The sequence below is a fragment of the Myodes glareolus genome, chromosome 4, assembly GCF_982192425.1.
Source record: "Myodes glareolus chromosome 4, mMyoGla1.1, whole genome shotgun sequence".
Lineage (NCBI taxonomy): Eukaryota > Metazoa > Chordata > Mammalia > Rodentia > Cricetidae > Myodes > Myodes glareolus.
Window position 1 is genome coordinate 45,958,653 of NC_142029.1, and position 18,569 is coordinate 45,977,221.

Here is an 18,569-nt window from a genome sequence, read left to right on the forward strand (position 1 = left end):
CTTCCTTCCTTCCTTCCTTCTTCCCTCCCTCCCTCCTTCCTTCCCTCCCTCCTCTTTCTTTTTTTCTTTCCTTCTTTCTTTCTTTCTTTCTTTCTTTCTTTCTTTCTTTCTTTCTTTCTTTTTTTTTTTTTTTGAAACCGGCTGGGCCGGAACTCTCAAGTGCTAAAGTTGAAGGTGGGTGCCACCCTTCCAGTCTAGAAACTGTACCTCATTTTTTGAGTGGGATCTCTCACTAGGATCAGGACAAGGTGGGCAGCCAATGAGTTCCAGCAACCTCATGTCTCCCTTTCCCCTAGCACTCAGATCACACATGCACGTGCCCACACTCAGATCACACACGCACATGCCCACACTCAGACCACACATGTGCGTGCCCACACTCAGACCACACATGTGCGTGCCCACACTCAGCTTTCTTCAGCAGGCGCTAGGGACCAGACACTCATGCTTGCATGGCAAGCACTTTAATGAGCACTAGCTCCCAAGCCCTCTGACTTCCCATTTTTGTTCTAGTAAATTACCAAACCTTACACAGTTAAAGTCACACAGAATGATTAATCTGACACGCCTGGAGTGCAGAAGTCGGTCAGCAGGACTGTGTTCTTGTTAGCTCCTCTGCTTGCTTACCCTTAGCATCTTCTAGAGACCACCCTCATCCTGAGGGTACAGACCTCACCTCACTGCAATCTCTGCTTTCATCTCCACAGCTCTATCCTGCCTCCTCTTTCTAAGGCCCTGTGGTAGCAGTAGATTCCTCTGACCCTCAGGTTAACCCCCTCATCTGAAACCCTTTGGCTTAATCACAATCGCATTGTTCGCATTGTTTGTTCCCATTATCACGTGAGTAGTACAGCACAGGGCCTCAGGATGAGCTGAGTCACGAGACCAGCGCTTGCATACCACAGGGGACACACTGTAACAAGAAGTATAGGAAACACCTTACAAGTATCTACTGAAGTTTCCCTTTTGCTTCTAAAGAAGATACGGTGTCTGTGTGGCCCTGACTGGTCTGGAACTGTTAAGATCGAGTCTCCTACTGTAGCCTCCCTAGTAGCTGAGACTACATGCAGATACTACATCAGCTTTTTATTGCCCCCCTACTCTGCCAAGACAATAGTCTTATTCACTACGGAGTACAAGCTAGCCTAGAACTGATAATACTCTTGTCTCTGCCTCCCAAGGGCTGAGATTACAGCTGTGAGCTGCCAGGCCCAGCTCCTTCAATTTCTGACCTCTGATGTCGGGCAATAATGGTAACTGCTGCCGTTTGCTAAGTGCGCACGATGGGTGCGCAACACACATACACTGGGTTCTCTCAAAAACTGTATGGAAAATGCAAAGACCAGGTACCCTTAAGAAAAGCACCCTGCTAAGCAAGGGCAAGCAGAAGTTAATTTGATTTTAAAGTCCCCTGTCCCTATGGTCATTATAAACAGCCCGGTCTCTGCTGTTCATCTTTGTTACGCCATCGACACTTACTTTCCCACCACTGTGAAATTATACACGTCTTGTAAATATTGCATCACTTGGGGCTCGAGCCAGTCAGGGGCGTCTGTAAGTGACTGTAGTGGCCTCGAACAAAACTTCATACAGCAGCCATTAGTCTCCAAATTCACAATGGCCATGCAAGTTTGCACAGGTATTCTTCAGAACACATCTCATTGCCTTGACGCTTCTTCACAGTTTACAACCACCAGTAATGCTTCTCTGCTTCCCCTGGGACCCTCGGCTTCAGTGTCACTTCTGTCTGTAGCTACTCAGTGCCTAGGCCGGGCCACGGTGGCTCCTGGTAAGGCAATCCTTACTACACAGGTGAAAGAGGAAACAAGGGTATGTCTATGTCTTCACACTTAAGTATGTGTATAAAAGCAGGCAGTGGTATTGAGAGGTACAGGGGCCATTAATGCTTTAAAAAAGGAGCCAGGAAGTGGTGGTGCATGCCTTTAATCCCAGCACTTGGGAGGCAGAGGCAGGAGGATCTCTGTGAGTTTGAGGACAGCCTTGTCTTCAAGAGCTAGTTCCAGGACAGGCTCCAAAGCTACAGCGAAACCCTGTCTCGAAAAACAAAAAACAAACAAACAAAAATGTGGACTCTTTTGAAACAATGTGTGTTAGGAGCTGAGGAGCAGTTGGTAGAAGGCTCACCTAGCACACATGAAGCCCTGGGTTTGATCCTTGGCATCTAATAAACCCAGTATGGTGATGTAGATCTATGATCCCACCACTCAGGAGATGGACAGAGGATCAGAAATTTGAGGTTACCCTCTCTCAATTTTGAAGCCAGTCTTGGCTACACTAGACTCTGTCTCAAAAGAAAGAAACTATGTATCCTCCCCTACACACACACACACACACACACACACACACACGATCCTCAAACTCACAGAGATCCATCTGCCTCTTCCTCCCAAGTGCTGGTATTAAAGGTGTGTGCCACCACCACCTGGCTGAAACCACACATTCTTTAATGTTGGCCAATAATTGATTTTAGAGTAGAATAATACTTTTTAAAATAGCATGTATCACCACTTACCATGCTCTGAGCAGAGCGGTAATTCTTTGCACATATCACCTCATTTAGTTCTAACACAGCATTATAAAATAGAACTTACTATGGTCCCCACTGTGCACAAGAGGAGAGTTAATAAACTACCTAATTTCATACACCCAATAGGAGAAAAGAAAAGATGGACAATTCTTGACCTTATGCCCATTATGCTGGCATAGATACACACATATTCTAAGGACTACCATCAAGCCCCACTTCTAAGAACAGATAACAAACGGTGGTAGTAGTAAGTCATCTCCTGCAATGACGTGTAGCCATCTCTATTAGAGAAGCAGGTACATCTACAGGCGTTAGATTCTTACCTGTGCCCTTTCTGCTGCACCTGCCCCTAGAACCCATCCCACGATCAACTATATATATGCTGACTCACAGTGGAGGGCAATACTTACATTCTCACTTTTATTATCCAAACCTGGGATCTGAAGCCCCAATCCAAGCAAGCCACCTGGACACTGTCAGCATTATATCACTATTATAACAGGAGCTGGGGAAGAGGAAGGGGTGGGCACAGGCATGGAAAACAAAAGGTGCCTTTCCAACTGGGCCCGTGTTTCCTAGGTCAGCGAGTCAGGTTTTCTGGATGATGTGTGTGTAGCCCTATCCACTGGACTGTGGGTGGTTTTTTATCAACCAGAGATATCATTTCCCTTGACATTTTACCATAAAGAAAACTTAGATTTTTCCAAAAGGAAGTGTTCTTAGACATCTGTCCAACCTTAAATTACAGCCCAAATTAGATGAGCTAACTAAAGCCAAGGCTCTCTTATTACCGTGATTTGGAGGTCATAGTGCAAGGCTCTGCCCTTGTGCGTGGCCAAAGATAGACACAGGCATGGCTTTTATTCCAGTGGGTGGACTGCAGAGATGCTCCCAACAGAGCTGGAAAAATACCATCCCATGATTCATGGTGTGGGATACAGGAGACATTCACACAAGCCTACTACCGAGTTAAATGATTCAGACGTATATGATATAAGCATAAATAAGTTGTGTTTCTTCTTAGTGAACTGTAAGCCATTTGACAACAGTGGTTGCAAATACAGGAAAAGAGTAGGGTCAGAATCAAGTTTATTTTTTTTTTTACACATAAACGAAGTAAAAGCTATCTGGAGCGCAGCTGAGCAATCAGACCTGGAAAGAGTCTCTGATGTCAGGTGCCTGATGGCTTCACTGTCACCCAGACTTCACTGAATCTCAAAAGCATCCCAAAATCCGGTTAAAACAAAGTTATCTGAGAAGCCCCACAGCTCTTCCAAGGAAGCTTGTAATTCTTTTCAGACTTGTTCTATGTGTATGGGTGTTTGGCCTGTATGTGTACCACAGGCAAGTCTGGTAGCTGAGGAAGCCAGAAGAGGGCATCAGATCTCCTGAAGCTGGAATCCCAGATTGTTGGGATCCACCACGTGGGTGCTGGGAACTCAACCTGGGTCCTCTGCAAGAGCAACACTTGCTCTTAAGTATTGAACCATCTCTCCAGTGCCCCCTAGGAGACATTCTAACAGTGGGTGTGTGGTGGGCTCTGATAATTAGTTTGTGGGGTTTTTATTTTTATTTTTTTTAAGGAGTGGAGAAACACTTTATAAGCTACAGTAAGAAAGATCATGGGATTTGATTCCAAAACAATGCACTCCTCAAACAAAAGGAGCATGGTCATTTGGGGACCTGTAAACATTCATGTCGGAGAGTACTTCAAGGGTACACACATTACCAAGCAGTTTAAGATAACAGTTCAAGAAGGAGAGATGGAAGACACATTTTGGGGGTGTGCTTAGCTTGAGGTTGTGGAACACATGTGAAAGGTTAAAATGGCAGACAGGAACTCTTTTTAGGAATGCCCACACTCACCATAAAGAGAGCAGATGGGAACACCACAATAGGTTTCTTTCTTTGCAGATTCTCATAGATGACTGCCAACAAAAACTTGCTTTCTCATTTTTTTTCCCCTCCTGTTCAGCCACATCTCTTGTTGAAAAAAATTTTTTTTGAGAGCTTGGGTATAGTTTATTTAGTGGGTTCTGGAGGGGAAAGGGAAGAGGAAAGGAGGGAGGAGAGAGAGAGAGAGAGAGAGAGAGAGAGAGAGAGAGAGAGAGAGAGAGAGAGAAGGGAAAGGCCAGTCGAGACCTCGGTGGGTTCCCATGGTGGGTGAGAGATGTAGAGGGTGAGAGACAGATGTGCCATGTAGAGTGTGGGTATAGTTTATTTAGTGGGTTATGGAGGGGAAAGGGAAGCGGGGAAGAAGAGAGAGAGAGGCAGAGAAATGGGGGTGGGGAGAGGCAGTAGTTACTTCTTCTGAAGAGGGACAGCGAAAGATTTTTTTCAAAAAAAATTTATTTTAAATTATGTGGGGGTTTAAATTATGAGGGGGTTGGTGGGATATGTGCACTTGAGTTCAGTGCTCATGGAGGCCAATGGTGTCAGATTCCTTTGGAGCTGGGGTTGCCGGTGGTTGTGAGCTGTAAGTGCTGGGAATTGAACTTGGGTCCTCAAGCACAGTATGAGCACCTAGCGTCTGAGCTGTGTCTTCAGTCTGTGTTGAAAATCTTGAAGGGAATCTCCTTATTGGCTGAAGATAACACCAGAGTTACTTCCAAATCAATGCTGTCGTCCAACAAAGGAAGTTCAGTATTCAAGTTTGTTAACAAACTCTCAGGTACCACTGCACTGGCCCAGTGGACACTGTCTGAAGTGACTGCTAAATCACATTAGTGACTGTGAGGAGGATGTTTACCTAAGCATCCACTCACTGGGAAACACATGCCCACACGCTCCTGGCTGGGTCTGTTACTGGCTATGATTTAGAAGTGACAGACAGGTTTGGAATTTTCAAAAGTATTGGCCAGGACCCTTGATTCAGATAATAGAGTTCAAAGTCTGTATGGAAAAGGAGTCAATGAACTGTACTTGAATAGAGGTGAATTCTCAGGAGCCTCTTCTAAAAGTCAGGCTGGGAGGCCAAGGGGACACGCAGTTTGATGCTGCAGTTCAGTAATCGGCGTGGTGACATTTGCCTGTCAGCCAGCACCTGACCTTTACATCCCATCTCTCTTATGCCCAACGAGCTTAAGAGTTGTCAGACTAAATGTTGTTTTTTTATTAATTGCAACTCTGCAGCTACCAGCAGTGGTTCAGCCTCACTGGCCGCAGCCGGGTGAGAATTCTGTTCTCTCAGGCAGCAGCTCTATCACTGCCAGTAGCTAACCTTCTCAGCTCACGTCTCCCCAAAACAGGGCATCTGTCAGCTCGACCCCTACTTAAGAACCCTAGCTACACGTGGCTCCTCCTTACCACTTCCCGTCAGCTGGCTGCTGACTCAGCCTCCTGACCCCAGTTTAATTTTATTTAATCAAACAAATGTAACACGTCTGTGCATCACTAAACACATATTCCACAGCATAAACAGTGTGACGCATCTTCAATTAATATTCCACAGCCACTAAAAGAACTAGAAAAGGGAGAAGACCCAGCTAGGAAACAATTCCATAGGATGGATGGAGTGTTAGCCTGGATTTTTGCCCAAGAATGACTGTTGCTGATTACTGCAGAGATAATCACATGTCAAGAGTTGCAAAGATTTCATGTATCCTGACGCGACTACTGATGACTAACAGTCATTGATATAATCATATTAAGAGCATAATGGATAGGGGTCATTAAGGGCTAACTTTCAAAAGCAACTTTAAAGAAATCTGTAGTTGGGCCAGGGGGCCCATGCCTACCATCCAAGTCTCTTGGTTGGCTGAGGTAGAAAGATTATGACATCAAAGTAATCCTGGGCTACAAAGTGAGACCTTATCGCGAATATAATTTTAAATGGGCTCAGTGGTAGGGTGTTTGCCTAGCCTGTGCTAAGATCTGAATTCAATTCCGAGCACCGTCAGAATGGAAAAAAATAGTTGTATCTCAAATCTGAAAGCTCTCTTGAACAGAACATGGTAGTACACACCTTTAATCGTAGTACTAGGGAGGCAGAGGAAGGCAGATCTCTGTAAGTTTGGGGCCAGCCTGGTCTGCATAGCAAGTTCCAGGCAAGCCATAGCTACATAGTAAGACCTTGTCTCAAACAAACAAACAAACAAACGAAACAAAACAAAAATAAACTCAAAACAAACAACATCTTTCTTGACTGAAATTTTGCTAAGAATAAGGTCTACCACAAGAGTGTAGTTCTCAGTGCCCAACTTGGGAAAGGGGCTCAAAACCACCTACAACTCCAGCTCCAGGGGGTCCTCTGATTTGAACAATGGGAAAATCGTTTGCTAAACCCTGTTTTTTAAATGGTTAGTTAGAAATTACCTGGACAATATGTCACAAATAACAGAGAGAGGTTCAGAACTGCTTCAAGGAATGCCGCAAGCTGTAGCCTGTGAGCCTCAGCCCTACTAAGTACATATGTTTACATGCTTACATGCAAATGCATCTGGAGACGAGGAAACTGCAAACAATAGAGGGGGATCATACCACATATTGGCAACTTTAACTATATTTAGTATCAGGAAAGCTTAGATGAGGAGAGCCATGATGGAAAATGACCATAGTATTTTAGTATCACGTTCTCCAAGTGGTAAATCGAGAACCACCATCTATGCTCCACAAATTCTGAAACAATTTTCACATAAAATTCCACCCTGAAAGAACTTTGGTATAAATGGTGGTTCCACGCAAAACTTTATTTAAAAAGTGTATAGGACATATTTCTTACTTCAGCATTAGGTAGGCTTCACTGTATATTTTTTCTTATGGCAATGGAGTCCCACTGCAGTTGTGGTCACCTCCACACGGGCTGCCAAACACCAGGCAGCAGTGACAGTCGCCCTCCCAGCAGACAGCCCTGCTTGGACTTAGTGTTACAAAAACAAAAGTGACAACAGGAAGGTGTGATGGGGAGGTGTTGGGGCAGTGCGGGAGAGGGCTCTTAGGGAAGGTTAAAATACACAGTCTGTTTGTATGACATTGTCAATGAATAAAAAAATGAATTGTCAACAAATAAACAGAAGATATTCTAAAGGAGAGAAATCAAAGGAGGGGCCAGGCCTGGTGACAAAGGCCTAAATCCCAGCTCCTCAGGAGGCTGAGATGCACACATCAAAGGTCACAGCCTGGGTTCAGAGAAAGTTCAAGCAAGGTCAGTTTGTGCAGCTGAGACAGTCTCAAAAGGAAAAGGAAAAGCAGCAGAAACAGTAGATGCTTGCCCAGCGTGCGTAGAGCCCTAGGTTCGACTCCAGTCCCGTGCCCCCTTCCCTAAGTGTGTTTGTATATCTGCTGTGTGTGGCATGTGTGTCTGTATGTGTGTTGTATATATGTGTTGTGTGTGTCTGTTTGTGTGTCTGTGTGTGTATAGTGTGCATTGTGTGTGTGGTGTGTATGTGTACCAGTGGTGTGCACCCATGCTTATATAAAATCAGAGCAGGTGACCAGCATATGAACTCAACTGTCTCTAACTCCATACTGCTTGGTAGCATCATCTGTCCAATGTACACCTCCACATTAGTTCCTTCTGCAAACCCTGGATCAGGGAAGTTCTATACTTCAGTGAAAGTTTCCAAACTCTGATAGTCGTTTACATTTTAGACGTGAAGAATTTATGATCCTGCTTTTTATTTATTTATTAAAAATTTCCACCTCCTCCCCGCCTCCCTTTTCCTTCTCCCTCCCCACCTCCCCCTCCCTTTCTAGTCCTAAGAGCAGTCAGGGTTCCCTGCCCCATGGGAAGTCCAAGGTCCTCCCCACTCCATCCAGGTCTATAAAGGTGAGCATCCAAACAAACCAGGCTCCCACAAAGTCAGTCCATGCTGTAGAATCAAAACCCAGTGCCATTGTCCTTGGCTTCTCAGTCAGCCTTCATTGCCAGCCACATTCAGAGTGTCCAGTTTGATCACATGCTCTATCACTCCCAGTACAGCTGGCCTTGGTGAGCTCTCATTAGATCAGTCCCACCGTCTCAGTGGATGAACACACCCCTCGTGGTCCTGACTTCCTTGCTCATGTTCTCCCTCCTTCTGCAGGATGTTGCATCTTTCTCTATTTATAAGCAATGGAGAAATAAACATCTAGGGGGAGGTTGTGGGGCTGAGACCTCTCAACAGAACCCCACTCTGCTTCATCCTGAGCTGTCTGGGGAAGCAGCTGGTGAGGGGAAGAGTGACAGCTGACAGGGAGAGCTGGGTGAGAAAATACTTGCTGATTTTGGATGTCTGTTATGGGTCTGCTTAATAGAATGTTGATCTACTCTCCAGAGAGTCTAAGGTGGGATCTACTCATGCTGGAGGTACACATAAGCAAAGAGGTAAGGAACGTTGAAAAGAGATCACAAAATCACTCTTTCCTTTTCATGTTATTAAAGGGCAAACCAGAAGAACAAGATGGAAAATATGTTATTTTGGCTGATAATGTTCATCTCTGGATGGACCCTCTCGGATGGGTCTGAAACAGAATCAGATTTTTCCTGGCACCTGAGCAGAATACCCCGGGTTATGAGCGAGAGAACTGTCCATCTCGCCAGCCCCGCGTTCCAGGCAGATGCTGGGATGAAGGTGACCACAGTGTGCGGCATTGAATGTCAGGAAGAGCTCCCGGCTCCCAGCCTTTCCCAGCTTGAAGACTCCCTTTCCTATGAGACGGTCTTTGAGAACGGCACCCGAACCTTAACCAGAGTGAAAGTTCAAGATCTGGTCCCAGAGCCCACTCAAAACAGCAGCATCAAAGGATCACACCCACACCGTAGGAGAAGGAGGCAGGTGTACGGTACGGACAGCAGGTTCAGCATCTTGGACAAAAGGTTTTTGACCAATTTCCCTTTTAATACAGCGGTGAAGCTGTCCACTGGCTGCAGTGGCGCCTTCGTCTCCCCCAAGCACGTGCTCACGGCTGCCCATTGTGTCCACGACGGGAAGGACTATATCAAAGGCACTAAAAAGCTCAGGGTGGGAATGCTGAAGATGAGAAACAAAGGAGGTCACAAGAGACGCAGAGATTCCAAGAGGGGCCGGAGAGAAGCTGAGCGTGGTGGCCAAAGTCACAGTGATCAGGAGCTTCCTCAGGAGAGCGCCACCCAAAGACGGGGAAAAGGGTCCAGGCGAGGTCCCAAGGTCACCCAAGGGAGACCCTCCTTCCAGTGGACCCGCGTCAAGAGTACCCACATTCCCAAAGGCTGGGCGAGAGGAGAGAGTGGGGACCCGGACTTGGACTATGACTATGCACTCCTGGAGCTGAAGCGTGCGCACAAACAGCAACATATGGACCTAGGAGTTAGCCCCACCATCACCAAGCTGCCCGGAGGCCGGATCCACTTCTCCGGGTTTGACAAGGACAGGGATGATCAGTTGGTGTATCGTTTTTGCAGCGTTTCTGAGGAATCCAATGACCTCCTCTACCAGTACTGTGATGCTGAGGCAGGCTCCACGGGCTCTGGGATCTACCTGAGGCTCAAAGAGCCAGGCAAAAAAACCTGGAAGCGCAAGATCATCGCGGTCTACTCCGGCCACCAGTGGGTGGATGTGCATGGGGTTCAGAAGGACTTTAACGTGGCTGTGCGCATCACTCCGCTCAAGTATGCCCAGATTTGCCTCTGGATGCACGGGAATGCAGCCAACTGTACTTATGGCTGAGGAAAACTTGGAGTTCATGCATATCCTGAATCCCAGAGAAAGCCAGCTCTCCTTCAGAGAGCACTCACAGGCTATGCTTGGACTTGTGCCAGCGTTTTTACAGACTTTATCAAAATTAGGGTTTCTTTCTCACAGCTAGAATGTTTAGGTACAGATAAGGAAACTAGATGGCACTTCAGCAGCAAATACATACTCTTTATGTGGTGGTAAAACTTTCGTCTGTGGGGAAACCATTTGTTTACTTGGGCCTTTTTTGAAACTAGACACTCTTTAAAATGTCAGGCCAGAACTGTAATATGACTTCTCAATGAGCTTGCTCTTAGAGGCCTACTCTAAGAAGAGCCAACTGGAATACAAAGATTCCTAGCAACACGATTAGAATCAGAGGTGACAAGGTTTCGTTGGCAGTGCTCTGAGGTGGAATCATTCTGTTGCCCCCATAATGTTTGCATGTGTTTTCTCTTGGTACTTATTTTAAGAACTACAGATAAAAACATAAAAATTACAAATCAAAGAATCAGTGAGCTTCATAAACAAAACTATTAATTGGACTTTAAAAAAATCAACCCAGCATCAATTTGTCTGTCAAATGGCAGAAACACTTTGTTCTCTGCAATGAACCAACTTTAGAGATATTGAAAGTGGGGACACTTTTTATTGTTTTGGTTTTTTGAGACAGTGTTTCTCTGTGTAGCCCTAGCTGGCCTGGAACTAACTCTATAGACCAGGCTGGCCTCGAACTCACAGAGATCTGCCTGCCTTTGCCTCATGAGTTCTGGGATCACAGGTGTATGCCACCACTGCCAACCTGAAAGCTGAGACACTTTAAGATCTCAAGATTTTATTTAACTAATTCTCAAACTAGGAAGTTTTCAAGGAATGCAGAGCAGCCATTTCACCAGCTCTGACCCATCCCCCTTGAACGCCATGCCTTGCTGTGTTGTAACTGTCTACTGTGTGTCAGGTGCTATATTTTTAAAGCAAGCAATTTGAAGTCTTTTTCAAATTTTTCAAGTCTTTTTTTTCCCCCAAGTCCTGAGATAGCAAAGAAAGTTCTGATGGTTCTTACTAGGGACCAAGGTAACATCGTTACTCTGCCTCCCAAGTAGCATTAAGCAGGTAGTGAGCACCTAGAGCAAAATACAGAACAGACACTCAGGACACACTTCATGAACAAACAAGTACGTGGCGAATGGCTATTCAGACATTAGGTCAGGGCATTATGCTTAAACAGTTCTGATGATATGTTCAAGTATACTCTAAAATTTAGTAATCCAGGACCCAATTTTTGTTCTGTACTTTCTGGCAATTTCTAAGGCCACATATGTTTCTCTCATGACATTCAATTTACTGCCAGGGTAAAATCTTTTTTTCTTTTGGAGGTGTCCTAATAAAGACTACAAAATAAGAGTTAATGTTATTTCCTAGCTCTGTCTTCTGTTATACTCTTGATTAATATGCAAAGGAGTATCTTCGTTTGGGTTAGCATAGTGATTCTGTAAATGGTGCTCAGAATATCTGCCCTGCCGTTCTTTTAAAATGTGAGTTGTTAAGAATAGTTCAATAAAATTAAAAATTAAAATGTCTGACTGTGTTTATAGTTAAAGGGTTCTTAGAAAATAGTTAACTAGCATCTACAGTCTCCGTGTTACTTTTCCTGTCAGTGTGATTAAATACCTGACAAAGCAACTTACAATGGTTTGGTTTTGTTTGTTTCTCTTGCCTTTGTGGCTTTTCTAAGAGTATCAGCATAGCACATGACCCTTGACAGCCATGTCTGTCCCACCTGGTCCGACGGCTGAAGCACCCAAAGAAACACACAGAGACTTAATGATAAACTGTTTGGCCTATTAGCTCAGCTAACCCATAATTCTTATTTATGTTCAGTCACGTGCCTTGGCACCTTTTCTCAGGGCAGCATTCTCGTCTTGCTTCCCTAAGTATGGCTGGTGACTGTATCTGCCTTTCCTCTTCCCAGAATTCTCCTAGTCTGGTCGCCCCGCCTATATTTCCTGTCTGGCTACTGACCAATCAACCTTTTACTAAACCAAAACGAATGACAAATTTTGGTAGTGTACAAGAGCATTAACCCATAGCACACAACTCTAGAAATTATCACCATAGTCACCTATAATATAGCAACTGGGTTCTTTTTCATCTCCTACCTATAGACTGAAATGCTCTCAGGAGACGGGCAGCCACGATCCCCTGAAGAGCTGGCACGTGCGTGCTGATTCAGTCTCTGTCTGAAGGTGGATCTCTTGCCCACTGCTACACTACTCCTAAACTTCCAGCTTTCAAGGTTAGGATATGCTCAGAGCCAAGATTCTTTACAACACAGAAGTAGCACTTTATCCAGCAATGGGCTGAAAATAAAAGTTGGCGTTTTTAAGACAGAGCCGAATTTAGTATTCTGCCACCGCACTTGGGGACAATTTACACCAGAAGGTTCTGTGGCTTGGGAAAATAAGTGACACCATTGTAGCCACCAAATAGCCAGTTGTGTTACTCCATGTAGTCCAGGATGTGACTGATGTGGCTCCTTAAATGGATGTCTTGAGAAGTCACCCGCCCAAAGATCACAGCATCCCTATACCTAAAGTAAAGCTTGGTGTTGGCAGAGGCACAGAGGCCATCATACGATAGAAATCACCTTGCCAGGACTAGTAACTAAATTTCTCTATTCTTAGGCTGGAGGAAGCATGGACTCTATGGCTTTCCTATTCTAAAACAAAATCCCCTTTTCTAAAATCATCTACCAAATTCAGCTAGAGCCTCAGACTGTGGGCCTGGCTTCCTTCAATGTAGAGGTTTCCAAATTTGGCTAATAGTAAGAATGACCTAGTAGATTGCCTTAGAAACTCAGGTGCCAGAGCTCCATGGAGACCTAGCCTGAATCCCTAAGAGTCCAGCATTGCAGATCTGACTAAGCTCTGGACTGGCTTCTACCCATGGCCACAGCCCCCCCCCCTCAAATGAAAGGCTCCCCTGCCTCTTGCTGCTCCCAGTCAAGGTCAGGGCCCTTAGTCTTCCTTCTGGAGTCAGTGTTTTCTCGGCTTTCCTTGACCTGTGCTTTTCTTATAACATACTTCAAAACATATAGCATACTTCTTATATCATACTTCAAAATGCTAAGCTGAGGAGAGCGGCAGTGTGCGTGATCAGATACGTACATGACGTTCTCAACAGTTTAGGAATAGGATTGCTATAACACCATTTTCCTATGATAAGAAACCAATCAAGCTTGCAAAATTCCTAAGTGTATATGATCAGTTGATAATAAAAAAAATCAGTTTTATTTATTTCCCAGTAATTAGATGCTAGATTTTCTTTTTTGGCAATTCATCTTATTATTTAGGTGAGGTCAACACAATTCGAGGAATTTTCACTGAGTTAAGCCTTGGGCTCTTAGGATAAGGAGTTAAGCTTTAGATTCTACCTTCCCTCAAAGAATGCACAGTCTAGTCGAGGGTCGCACATTCACCCGGGAAGGCAGGAAGTGTGACACCAAAGAACCACACTGAGAGGTGGGTTCTGCTAGAGTGGCCAAGCAGAGTAAAACGAACAGGTTCCTGGAAGAAGACCTAGACCAGCTAGCTTATGAATGGGGAGCTGAAGGTGTGGGGCAGCCAGGAGCAAGCAGCTTCAGAAAGCAGCCAGAGGGTCACATTAGTGTTTACCGCAGAGGTGCAGATTACAGGCAGCGCTTCGAAGTGGTGAGCAACACCAAGAAATAAGGCTTCCTGCTGAGCCTAGAACACCAAAGGCTTTGAAAGGAATCCTTAGAGTGCTTAGACCTCATCACCAAGAACTGATGCAGGTCTTCAAGTCAGAGGAATGATATCAGAGGGGAACAGGGAGAGAAGGAAACCCTCCAGCAGCATCTTCTGGGCTGCACTGGGTGAGTTTGGGTTGAGTTCTGCCAAAGACCTACAAGTGCTGAAGGAAGTGGTGATGAGACTAGGGGAGGGCTACTGTGGGGAACTCAAGCCAGGGAAGGCTACAGAGGGGGGCTTCTGGGAGGGAGGGAGGGAGGGAGGGAAGGAGAGAGGGAGGGAGGGAGGGAGGTGTTTAGGACACTTGTTGGCTGCTGAATGAAGGAGTTTGGAATTGTGGGCACTGGGCTTGGGAGACAATGAAGAAAGAAAAACTGGTTTGGAGGAAAAGGAGCTCACTCACAGACAGTCATGCCAAATAAGCAATAAATAAACAAATAAATTGTCCTGTATTTACTGTAAAGACAAAGAATGCACAATCCAAAAGAAAGCCAAGGCAAAAAAGTGAAATGAAAACGATTCTGGATTTTCACAGCGAGAGACTCAGTAACACAGGCAGAAAAATCACTGCTATAATTGTCTGACAAACAGTGACTATACCTTTGTTCTTCTGCTCTGAAATAAAATGTTCCTTTCAACTTAGATTGGAAAACATTTTTTTCCCATTGAGAATTGCAGGAAATTATTTAATTTCAAAGTTACATTTAAAATACTAGATACATGGTCATAAGTCAATATCCTGTTTTCTAATGTTGTCAAAATTTCATGCTTCAAAGTACAAATGATTTAAAAATTAATTTCAGCTGTCCTTGGGGCACGTTTACATTAGTGTTTCAGTCTATATAATTTTACTTCTTAAGGTTTTGAAATAAACATAGATCATAAAACATATCATAAAATCATAAAATAAGATCAAACCAACAAAAATCATAAAACATATCATAAAATCATAAAACAAGATCAAACCACCAAAAATCCCTAAACCTCTCACTCCCCACCCCAATCATAAAATGAGTTAATTTACCTCAAAAATGTTTCTTACACTGACAGAAATGTACCACTTAACATTTGAGGGTGTGGTGGGATCTCTGAGTTTAAGACCAGCTTCGTCTACACAGTGAATACCAGACCAGAGAAGGCTTTTGTAAGACTGTCTCAGGAAGGAAAGGAGGGAGAAGAGGAGGGAGGAAGGGAAGGAGGAAGGAAGGAAGGAAGGAAAGAGCCACAGGACTACCACATCCGGAGAGGAATCTAGTATCAAAAGTTGGTTTAGCAGCAAAGCATATGATCATTGACAGAGAATCCTCCCTCTCTTGAGGTCACTTCCTGGCTCTGGCCCTGTGCAGGGCTGTACTCAGCAATCCTGGGTGCACCCCCTAAGAAGGGGTCTCTAGGCTATGAGTTTAAATTTTGCAATGGCTGCTGCACGTGGCTGACTGGACACTGCTCCCAGCTGGTTTGTATAGACAGGTCAGTGTGGCATGTAGTTAACTTGTGGGACAGGTGCCTACACTTACTGAATTCTGAAATATACTTCTGTGGCCGTGCTTTATTTTGGAATCGTACTACCTGCTCCACTTAAATACTTTTTTATTCTCTGTCTTTTACCATTCTTGCAATGGAAAAAATCAAATGTATAGCAAAAAAGATCACAGCAATTAAAATATTTAAAGCGTATCGAATGTGTATAGGTGTCTAGTCTGCATATGTTTGTGTCTGATAGTGTGCCTGATGCCTGCAGAGTCCAGAAGAGGGCGCTGGAGTGCCTGGGACTGGAGTTACAAACAGTTGCGAGCTGCCTCCTGGGTACTAGGAATCAAGTACTGGTCCTCTGTTTCTCAGGGCAGAGCCATCTTTTCCGCCCACACTGTAATCTTTAAAAGGAACAACAGCACTATTTACTGCTACACTGTGCCAAATGCCTCTCATTCGTTATCTCATAGAACAGGGAAAACGAAAGCTTAAAGTTGAGCAAATTGTCTGAGGCAAACTGGGTGGCTGAGCTGGGAATTCCCTTTCTGACGTCATCCACAATCCCGCACAGGCCTCAGCGTCACTGAAAAAGTAACGTAGGGACTGTGAGGCAGGCATTCTGAAAGTCACAACTATGGTGCAAGTGAGATCACGGCCCCCACTCACTCCCCCCCCCCCCCCCCCCCCCCCCCCCGCCAAGCATGCTCATCTCCTGACTGCTGTACTTAGCAAGTCTTCTAGATTTAAAGCAATGGTTCTCTAACCGTGGTAGGCGGCTTCCTACGGATTCCCAAGACTCTTGCAGGGGCCTGTCAGGTCAAAACTATGTCTATAATACTACTGTGTGTCTTTTCTCTTATACTACGTGCATTTTCTTCCAGTGTCACACAGTGAACTTTTCCAGCCAACTTCTGGGCACATGCTATTGTGACAGATGGAACGCAGCAGTGGAAATGTCAAAACTACAGCTACTATGGAGCGAGCGCTGAGAGCCTGAGAAACAGTCTTCCCCAGGGAAGGGCACGCTACAACTGGTTAACCAATACCAAACTGCTAGTCCCGAAAACGCACATACAAGAAACATCATATAGACTCAGCAGGTTATACTTAGGAATGCGTATGTATGTTCATATACATGTATGCATGCAATAATAATCAATGAAAAAAGAGCCCACGAATTTGAGAGAGAAAGGACTGGCATATGGGAAGGTTGCGGGGAGTAAAGGGAAGGGAAAATGATGTAATTATAATATCAAAAAATAAAATAAACAGGTATGTTAAAATTGCAGAACACCAACTGCTCTTCTAAATTTCTCTGTAGAAATTCTAACTTCCCACAAAATATTATTAGTCTGAAATGTTTTAACATTTCTTTTGTAAAATGAAATAAGTGGAAAAATTAAAATTTCTCAGCTTTCTTCTCTATACAGTAAATACTGTCAGGCACAGTTCACATAAACAAAAGCTTTTAAAGGTCCTCAGTAAGTTTTCCAAGTCCAAAGAGTGCTGAGATTAAAGAATTTGAAAGTCCCTACTCTGAAAATCAATTACACCATATTTTACACTGGAAAATTAAGACTGCGTGTTAGATAAGGCAAGGAACGTTGAAGATCAAGTACCAGTAGTTTCAGAGTTGAGCTTGGGATAACCGCGGTATCACTAAAACCCCAGACAGCATAGGTCTTCCCTTCTCCACAAGGCTGCACCCACAGTAGAGTCTGAACCATGTGCTGGGATGAGGCAGGCTGCCAGGTACACCATATTTAACACATGCACACACACATACATGCACACGCGCGCACGCGCACACACACACAATGCATGTGTTTACTTGTATCAATTCATGTGCACCATATTCAGGCACGCCCAGAGGCCAGAAGAGGGCGCTGAATTCCCTGGAAGTGAAGCAAAAGGTTGGAAGCTGCCATATGTGTGCTGGGAACCAAAGCAGGGACTTGGGCAAGTGCAGTGAGTGTTCTTAATCATAAGTCATCTCTCCAGCCCCCATAAGCAGGCATTTCTTTAAAGCTGGAGGCAATTCATGAACTAAGTGTAACAAAACACATTGTTTCAAAAATACAGAACAATGCGAGTCTTCAACCTAGCACCATGGATAAATTAGAGATGTCCTGTAAAGTATCTCAGATGATTTGAGTCTTCAATACCCAGAAGATCTCAGGCAGGACCTCATCTATAAGACTACTTGCTAACAGGGACATCAAGAGTCTCTGTATAATCAAGATCTAGGACCCTCTTAGAGTTTGTCTATTAAAAATTTATACCACGGGGCTGGAGGATGGCTCAGTGGTTAAGAGCATTACCTCCTCTTCCAAAGGTTCTGAGTTCAATTCCCAGCAATCACATGGTGGCTCACAACCATCTGTAATGAGGTCTGGTGCCTTCAGGCATACATGCAGGCATAACATTGTATACGTAATAAATAAATAAATAACTATTTAAAAAAAAATAAAAATTTATACCACAAGAGACAGTCAAGGGGGGAAAACACACATATAATCTAAAAGGTAATTTTATTATGACAACTAAATAATATGTAGTTAAAATATAATCTATAAAACATATCACCCAAAGGAACTGGAAAGACGGCTGTGCAGTTAAGAGTCCTTGCTGCCCTTGCAGAGGACCCAGATTCAGTTCCCAGTATCACACAGTGGCTCACAACCGTTGGTGACTACAGTTCCAAGAGATCTAACACCCTTTTCTTGTCTCCATGGAAGCAGGCATGCACATGGTGTATCTATCTATACATACATACATACATATCATATCATATCATATAATATCATAGCCATCAATAAATAATATGTATTTTTTAAAAATCACTGACATGATCTGATTCTAACTTCTGGGAGTATGCTCTTAAGATACAAATCTGAGAGGATGAAAGGAAACTAGTTTTACAATAGTCTCCTACCTGAGATTGGGGTTTCTGTGTGTGATGCTGAGGATCAAACTTGGGGCCTGGGTCATATTGAGTGCTTTACTATTAAGCTGTTGGCGGAGGTTTCTGTCGTGCCCAGTCCCACAATAAACACACAAACTATATTATTTGCAATACTGTTTGTCCAATATCTTAAGTGTACTTCTCGCTAACTCTTAAATTAAGCCATCTCCACTAATCTGTGC

At 44.2% G+C, this 18,569-nt stretch overlaps 1 protein-coding gene across 1 annotated transcript in view; it reads left to right on the forward strand.

Moving 5' to 3' along the window:
• The window catches only part of Prss35 (serine protease 35), a 15,568-nt gene extending 3,809 nt beyond the window's left edge, over positions 1–11,759 (forward strand). Inside the window, exon 2 of the mRNA XM_048435783.3 lies at positions 8,910–11,759. Within this exon, the coding sequence (XP_048291740.3) occupies positions 8,910–10,173 (1,264 nt within the window). The 3' untranslated portion in view covers positions 10,174–11,759. The remainder of the gene's footprint in view (positions 1–8,909) is intronic.
• Positions 11,760–18,569: the final 6,810 nt, after the last annotated feature.